The sequence below is a fragment of the Haplochromis burtoni genome, unplaced genomic scaffold (genome assembly GCF_018398535.1).
Source record: "Haplochromis burtoni strain Fernald_Lab_line unplaced genomic scaffold, NCSU_Asbu1 Contig_54, whole genome shotgun sequence".
Taxonomy (NCBI): Eukaryota; Metazoa; Chordata; class Actinopteri; order Cichliformes; family Cichlidae; genus Haplochromis; species Haplochromis burtoni.
The window spans coordinates 421,874-431,050 of record NW_024582415.1 but is presented as its reverse complement, the minus strand read 5'-3'; the positions used below and the strand labels follow the sequence as shown (position 1 = coordinate 431,050).

At 40.9% G+C, this 9,177-nt stretch overlaps 1 protein-coding gene across 2 annotated transcripts in view; it reads right to left on the bottom strand.

The window, feature by feature from the left end:
* The window catches only part of sept5a (septin 5a), a 23,050-nt gene that overhangs the window by 8,160 nt on the left and 5,713 nt on the right, over positions 1-9,177 (bottom strand). The window contains exon 1 of one of the 2 annotated variants that reach the window (XM_042220717.1): positions 393-873. The exons of the other annotated variant lie outside the window; for it this stretch is intronic. Coding sequence (XP_042076651.1) covers positions 393-467 — 75 coding nt within the window. The 5' untranslated portion in view covers positions 468-873. Of the gene's footprint in view, positions 1-392; positions 874-9,177 lie in introns of those variants that run through there. 2 annotated transcript variants of the gene reach the window in all.

Here is a 9,177-nt window from a genome sequence, read left to right as displayed (position 1 = left end):
ACACACACACACACACACACACACACACACACACACACACACAAAACAAAACCCACAAGCTGCGCAATAAGACAAGACACTTGCCAAAGAGCCAGAGGTGTAAGACCGAGAGAACTGCTGAGAAAGCTGCACATAAATCATTGGGTAATCTCAGCTGCAAACCTGACGCTATGTAGAAAAATTGCAAATGGAAACTGAACTCAAACAAATCCACAGAAAGCAGCAAAAACAGCAAACAGATGCTGAAACAGGGTCTACAGGTGTGGGGGTATTTCTAAACTCATCCCGAGCTATCTGCTGCTATTTTTTCTCTTAATATCCGCGTAACTGATTTCTTTTCCCAGTCTTTGGCTTTTCTTCACACATTTCTTACCATAAATCCAACTCTTTACCTTCTGTCTGGCAGTTCTCACTCGTGGGCACAGCAGCCGTTCCACCAGTTTTTCTTGCAGCATGATGGCATCCATCCTAAACCGCTCCGACACTGACGGACCAAAATAGCCGCTGGTCTCAGAAAGTTAAAAAACAGCCCAGCAGGGAGGCGGAAAGGCAAATTTGAATGCTCTAGACCTTGATAGCTCTGTCTCTAACACACTTCCCTCCTGTTTATGAGCTTTAAATGTGTTCCTCCTGCTCTCCTCTTGACTCCCTTTCTTCTCTTTTCTCCTTTGTTTCTTTATTTCTTTTTCTCCTCTGCCCTACAGCGGTCTTACGCTCCCTGCTCAGACAGGTATGGAGGAATTCTCGCTGAGAAAGAGAGAGAGAGGGAGCAAGAGAGAAGTGGCAATTTGAGGGAGGAAACAAGGGAGGGATGGAAGGAACGAAGGTCTAAAAGAAACTCATTCATTCGGTCTGTATTCCCTCCCCCAGCTCCAACAGTACAAAAATAAATCCTTACACTGAGAGAAATGACTAACAGCTCGCAGAGAGAGAGACAGAGGGGAGAGAAAGTGTACTATATCGTAAGATAAAGAAAAATAAAAGAACGTGTTTGAGCATGGCAGTGACAAAAGTTGCAGTGCAAACAAATGATAACTGCGAGTTCGGGCCTGCAGAGTAACACAATCAGATGATCGAGTCACTTGTCAGTCAAGTGAAAGCTCTGTATCTGCTGCCTTTGCTATTAGCCGAGGCATCTGTGTTTTACTGCAGGTTTGCAGTGACAGACAGTGACGGAAGAGGACCAATACAACGAGTAAATATTCTTCATTTAAACTCTTATGTAAGTGCAGGGATTACAGCAAAATTAGATAGATAAATAAAATAAATAAAAGCACTCCAAAAAATACACCTGTGACTGATATTTCTATCATTCACTCAGTATTTGAATATCTTACTGGTCTGATGAGTCATGAGGAGGAAGTTTTACCATATAAATGTGCAGTCTACCTTTCAAAAAAAAAAAATACTTGTTAAGTTAGGCTAAACATAAATTCTTATAAGGATTCACAACTCAAAAATGAATGAGGGGAAACCCAGTATTCAATGTTGCCATGAGGGAGTCACTGTGATTTTGATGCCTGGCCTGCCAGACCCTTCATGCGTGTTTTTCCTTGGCTGTCTTTACACGTTTCTTCCAGCTACTCTGAGCCAGCTGAGTAAAGAGTACAGTGAAGCAGCTCTATCAGAAAAAAACAAATACAAGAAATGAAATTTGATAAGAATCTTGCGTATTTTTATATTTTTAATTGTATTTTGCAAGTAGCACAGCAGTAACTTAACTACAAGACTTTAAATTAACAAAAAGGTTAAATGCAGTTAGCAGTGGTTATGTGTGTGTTTTCAAGCACCTTAAAAGAAGCATTAGAGATTCAAAAACACTGGAAACACTGCCGCACATCAGAGAAAATTAATGTTTGGGAAAGTCCAACTCCTGACCTTAAACCTGCTGAAATGCTGATATAACCAAAAGGGCAGTGCAATAAGGAGCAGGTCTTCTTCTGTAAAGAGGAATTTAAAGGTTTTATTCCAGACTGAAGAACAAACAGCAGCATTGTAATTAAATCACTTTTTAACTGCTGCGTTCTACAAAAATCACATTTTATAATCAATCAGTGCAGATTCCCTGGTAACTCTGAAGGTTGGTGTAGTTTGAAGTTCATGTGCATCGTGTAAAAGCACATAAACATATAATGCAGACATAACCAGATTCATTATCTGCCTTTATGCTAAGGAGAGCAAGCCAGCTTCTCGCAGTGGCTTCACATTTACTGTACACGCGCGCGCACACACACACACACACACACACACATGAGTGATATCAGAGTTTTGATCTCTTATCAAGAAAGGCCCCCAACCCCCCCCAAACTGTCACATGCTGCGTACTTTAAATAATTCAGGTTTATTTTTTAGGTCAGTGAATAAATTTTGTTATGCTGTATACCCACGGTGTGATTTTCAGTGGGAACATGCACATACTTATGTGCTGCTGCTACAAACTGCCAGTCTGGACTGAAATAAGAAGGATGTAAAGAAATCACTGGGCACTGTAGAAGTGTGTATGCATTTCTGTGTGTGTGGAGATAAACGAGGTACATTTCATGGCAGAGGCTGGACTCGATTGATTCCAGATGTGACTGTGGTGTGTGTATGTCAGCGTACGATGGGATGGGTGTGTTCGACTTGTGCATGACGTGGGCAGCAGAGCTAAAATGCTCTTTGAAATAACAGAAGCTGGGCTTTTAAAGAAGAATACTGTTTTTTTCCCCTGAAAAGGAATGTCTCGCAGTGACGCCACGTATGGCGTGTGAGCACCTCGCTCCACGCCACAGGAGGGAGACAGAGGACTGAACTGGGACAAAAAGTTAATGGTTTCAGCTTCTTGGTAAGTTTTCTCAGCTGAGAGGAAGCAAATTGAAACGTCACAAATGGCAGATGAAAAGTTTACGGTCATTGTAGACAGAGAATGCGTGTGTGTGTGTGCGTGTGCGTGTGCGTGTAGGGCAGAGGGAGGCCCAATCAGAATAAAAGAAAGGAACAGATGTCTTGAAATGCTCTTACAATAGCCAGCCAGCCCCCCCCCCTCCCCCAGTCTTTCTCAATGGCCAGCTGTCCCTCTCTGTCTCTGTCTGTCTGTCTGTCTGTCTCTCTCTCTCTCACACAAACACACACACACATGCAGACTCTGCTGATGTCACTTCACAAAGTATTCATTTAAACTTCTTGCTTTATTGATTGCTGAGTAAAGTCAAAGGTCTTGTATAATCTTTTCTCTCATGTGCTCATCTTATGCCTTGCTGCCACTTGAACTTCATGGGTAACACCTAATAAACACTTTAACTGAATATTACACAGCAGATTCACAAATTAAACAGAGTCATTCTGAAACCACAGAATTGGCTTTATCTAAAAGGCAAAAAAACCAGAACTTGTATTGAAAATATGACTGGAGTCAAAAATACCAGCGTTTATTTTGAGACAGTATGCTCAGATATTCTCACTAACAAGTCTTGACAACCAGGTAATAAATAAAAAAATAAAAAAAGCATTAACATCATTAAAAAAAGACTGTTTTGGATCGAAATAGAGTTATTGCCTAAGATGACTTAGACCTCAGAGTGTTAAATCGACATCTGTGTATCCTCCCTATGGAAGCGCTGATGAATATGATTATATATGAATATTTTACCCTTGATAATCCAAAAGCAGTGATGATGTCTGTAAATTGAATGTTCTGCTAATTTTTCAGTTTTAGTGGTAAAACTGGGAAATATCTTTTGAATCTTCAGTTTAAAAACACAAACCTGAGAATATTTGGCATTTTTGCTGTTTATGTTTATTTTTTTTAACTAACAAGAAGAAGAAACTTTTTGGCTGTCAGAATATTATTTCTGGATCTCTGCCTAACAGTATCTTTGCCAATATGTGGGACGATCCTGTTAGGCAGAGATCCAGAAATCAGCCACTCGCTCATCAGGCAGCGCTCAACTTCTTCCTCTCAGTCATACAAAGCTGTCTTTAAAGGAAGTGACTCTCAAAGGCTCACAGCAGTTATCTCCTCTGTCACACAAACACATGAAATCGCATGTCATCACTCTGGATGTGGCTGAAGGAGGAACAACAGTTGATGAGACACAGTTTTGCTGATGAAAACTTTAAAAATCTAAATTCATCATGAAAACTTTTTCAGACTGCAGAAACAGAGATTTCTACCATCAACGTTCAAGCTGCTTGTTTTTTACAACATCATGATTATCCAGCATATGTGTGCAAATGAAGGCTGTAGTACAGAACATACTGTAGGACCGTTATTTATACCTTGAAGTAACAGATATGCAGCGGTCAAAAACCAGTTATAAAAACAGAGCTTTAGAAGGTTTATTATGTTTAATAGGTTTTGAAACTATAAAATCCTTGGGAAAATATTTGCTGAGGTCAGATCATGAGGTGCAGTGGTTGGTTTCCTCACTGACTTCTGTACAATAGACTTCTTTTGAAACAAAAAGCCACCCTGTTGGTTATCAGAAAAAATGAAAGATTTAAGCCTCTTCTGGACAGATGTCACTTTTCAGACCAAGAAGTTATTCTAAACTTTTAAACAGAGAATGTTTATAGAGGGCTTTAGCAGAGAGTATAAAAGATCGACACACAAACCCACTGGCATGCCTGGAAATGCACCCTTTTTGCAAAATGAGAACTTTTATTTACTTTGACCTGAAAGAAGCGACTGAGTCCATAAACTCATAAGGAAACTGTTTACTGAGGTCACAGAGGAAAAGCATTGAAAGCTATTTTCCCATAAACTTCTACAGCACCCGAAGTCTTTTTGCAAATCACCCTCTGGTGGCCATTAACTAAACTACAGGTTAGAAGCACTTCTGCACTGACGTATCCAAGCTAGCATGGGGCAGGAGGCGGGGTACACCTTGGCCAGATCACCAGCCTCTCACAAGACTAACACACAGAGAGAGATAAGTAACTATTCACACTTGAATTCACACCTATGACCAATTAATCTATAAATGCACTGATAAGTGAGCCAAAGCAAAATCCTTATGCTTTTCAGTGGAGACTGAAGGTGGAAGGACCAAAGCACTGACTATAAATTATTGTAAAAATATATAACAGATTTCCGAAGTTGTTAGAGAAAGAGAGAGCGTGTATCCAATTATTTTTCACTCTTTTTGCTCAAGAATCTGACAGCATGCCATGATCTTGTGTAGTGGTAATAACCCGGCTTTAATTCATGTGCTTCCAGCTTAAAGCAGCCAGACGGCCTGCGATGGAGCTGAGAAGAGTTGTGACCTTTACTGTTCACTCCTCTCCAGCTCCCAGCCATCCCGCTGACACTGTCAAGCCATTAACACTGAACGCTTCCTCTAGCACACTGCCTGCCGACCGGATGGTAGCCCAGTAAAGTGAGGCAAAGAGGAAGATGAGGAGTAGGAGGGGTGAGGGCGGGTGAGACAAAGGAAGAAGGGTGCAATAAAACAACATGAAGATGGACCCCCCTCCCTCCTTTGTTTTGTCTCCGTGGAGATGCAAAGGCCAGCATGCCCCCAGCTATTTAGCATGCTAATCTGACAGCATGTAAATGCTCAGGCAGTGATAAAAATGTTTCAAGGACATTTGGCCGCGGTTGCCCAGTTTTAGTTTTAGCATCAGCTCATTCAAAGACAAATGATACTTGGCTATAGCCATATTTGGTAAGTAATCATGCTGAGGAATGTTGGAAACTGTGCATTATAATTAAGTAACTTCTGATGCTTCTATAATTTTCTTTTTGTCAACAGATCCCATGAAAACACAAACCAACAAAGAAAATGTCTTTTTTTGTACCATAGATGTATACAGACGTTAAAAACAAACTAATTAGCCAAACATGTTGCACTGATCCTAATATACACTTACAGGATTTCATTTCTTTGTAAAGAGTCATCGACAGACCTTGTCCACATGTTTGAGAAAAGCTGGTAAAAATTACACTGTCCCATTTAAGCTATGTGGAACCACCTTTTGAAGCACTAAGTGTGCTGAGAAGGGTGAGAAGAGTCAGATTGTGTTGCTTTTATTAACGATGAGAAGAAAATGCTGATTTACTTGTTTTACGTATTAACTGACTGACTGCATTACAATATATCCAATTATAGGTTACAGGTGGGATCCAATTTCCGGGGCAGCAATGTCAATGTCAAACTGTCAAAAGTTGCAGTTCCTCCAGTGGCCACTTGAGGTTGGCTCCTAAATTTAGTCAGAAGACTCCTGTGTTAGACTGTCCAACTTTACAGCATTAAACTGAAGTTATGGTTCAGCTGGGTACGGTCCATCTACCTGCAGATGTGCTCTGTTGTCAGATGCAGGCAGTGTACAAAGTTACGACCTTTAAAAGCAATGAAGTGTAAACCCTTAAAAAAAAAAGTTTACAGCCTGATGCAAGAGACAGTTTTGGCCTCAATATAGTTGAGGCCAAAACTTCATAACGACCCCATGAGGATGAATTTTTTTTTAATATGTCATCCATCTGGATACTGACAGGGCTTCATTTTGGTGAGTGAAATTCCAGTATTTTATTAGTTTGTTTTTTATTTAGCTTAAGGGTTCACCTTGCTATGGGAGTGTCCCACTCTTTCATTTAAATAAGGTAACTCCTGGCTTCAATGAACTAGCATAGTTGTGGCCAAAATGCTGAGTCCAAATTAGTAGTTGTAGCCCTGGGAGCTGCAAAAGGCTGCGTTTTGGGGAACTGATTAACTGATGTCACTAAAGTGGAGTTTCAAGGTGAACACGAAGAGGAAGTGTCAAGGTGCTCAGACACATTGGAAAAGCACAAAGAGTCACTAAGATCCTCAAGCAAACTCAGCATGATCATGATCACATGATGTGATGCAAACACACTGTTTGCTGCTACAGCTACACATGTTTCTTTTCAACTATTTATTTATGAGTGAAGTATGTATGTGTATATATGTATATATTGTACTATTCTTATTTGTTAGTGTATTGTCTGTCTTGTCTTAATGTTGGTTTAAAATGGAGCACTGTAACAAAAAAATAATTTCCCCCAGGGATAATAAAGTATTCTGATTCTGATTCTGATTCAAAACACATGAAATGAATGAGCTGTACTTTTAAATTTTTTACAAAATAATCTGGCAGCAGGGTGGCACAGTGGTTAGCACTGTTGCCGCACAGCAAGAAGGTCCTGAGTTCAATTCCACCATCAGGCCGGGGTCTTTCTGTGTGGAGTTTGCATGTTCTCCCCGTGTTTGCGTGGGTTCCTCCGGGTACTCCGGCTTCCTCCCACCGTCCAAAGACATGCAGCTTGTGGGGATAGGTTAATTGGAATCCAAATTGCCACTAGGTGTGAATGTGCGAGTGAATGTGAGTGGAATGGTTGTCTGTCCCTGTGTGTTGGCCCTGCGACAGACTGGCGACCTGTCCAGGGTGTACCCCGCCTCTCGCCCTATGACAGCTGGGATAGGCTCCAGCGCCCCCCGCGACCCTGAAAAAGGATAAGCAGAAGCGAATGGATGGATGGATAAAAAATAATCTTTCACGTACAGAAAAAAATGGAATTACACCACCACAAAAACACCTCATGCTTTAAATGGAATTAAATCATTTCAATGTTTTCTCTAGTGAATAACTCCATTAACTCCATGTGGTTCATGACAGTATAATTAAGATATTTTTGATGTTTCAAGAAAGGTTACAAAATATTCTTACTGCCAAAGTCCTGATCCCCATTACCAAAGAAGTTAATCCCAAACATAACCAGGTTACCGAATACTTTAAAAGATTTCTCTCAAAGACTCAAAGATATCTGGGTCAGCTTGCACTCACTGAGCTGTCCAAAAAATGAGCTGAGGCTGAGCTGTAGCTAAAAATCAGAGAGGAAAACTGACTGCACACACAAACACACACACACATGCACACAGGCTAATGGATCACTGGCAGTACAGGCGTGTTTGCGGCATGAGAAAAATGAAAGTATGTGCATGAGAACTCACTGCAGGGCATAAGCTCCTCAAACACCTGAACAACAACAGCGCAGGTAATAACTGTTACAGAGAGAAAATAACTTTCCGGAGCAGAAACACACCCAGGCTGCCTGATCTGTTTTTCAGGATCTAGATTATTCTCAGTTATCAAACATAATGGTGTACACACTCACTCAGGAGCTGGAAACATTGCTCATTGACGACTTGATCGCATCGCGCATCGATGCTCTGCATATTCTGACCTCAGTTCTCTAGTGGGCTGAGATCTGATTAACATGGAGGTCATTTGAGTTCAGTGAAATCGTTGTCACGTTTAAGAAGGCAGTTTGAGATTATTTGAGCTTTGTGCTGCCAACAGCCATCAGAAGATGGGCGCACTGTCGTCATAAAGGGAGATGACGTGGTCAGCAACAATACTCAGGTAGGCTGTGGTGATAAATCTAAAAATAATGATCAGTTATTACTTAGGAGCCCAAAGTGTGCCAAGACAATATATCCAGCTCCATTACAACATGGTCACCAGCGTGCACTTGGTTTTAACGACAATTTCTGACCGCACCATTCGAAATTCACAGCAAAAATCAAGAACAGGCAATATCCCAATCTTCTGTTGTCCAGTTTTGGTGAGCCTGCATGAATCACAGGCCTGCGAGATGCTCTTCTGTATGCCTTGGTGGTGGCAAGTGGTTGTTTGAGTTACTACTTCCTCCGTATTGACCTCAACAAGGCGTTTTCACCAAGCGAACTGCTGCTTATGCCATCTTTTATATACAGTCTATGGCCATGAGCTACAGCTAGCTTATGAGACAAACTGTAGAAAACATTTAAATTGGCACTGTCTAAAATTAACCTCAGCAGCTCTAAACTGATGCATGTGCACTGTTACATAACGTGTTTAAGCTGTGTTATGCGCTTAATTACTTATTAGCTGGGAACAGTTATTTTCTGAGCTGTTTGTAATTTGTCTGAGGCAATACAAAGTGGCACCTAACACAAGTAAAACCAGTATAATCGTTTCTATACTTGGCAGTATAATCGTTTCTATACTTGGCATGCGAAATATTTTAGTGAGCGTTAGCGGTCTGGGTTGGTTTCGGTGGCAGTTAAGTTCAGTCAAGGTCAAGGTTACGTTATTTATACCTGCAGGTAAGTTTGCTTTGCAGAAAAATGATAGCACTTGCCATCCCTTCATAAAAAACACACACACACACACACACACACACACACACACACACAC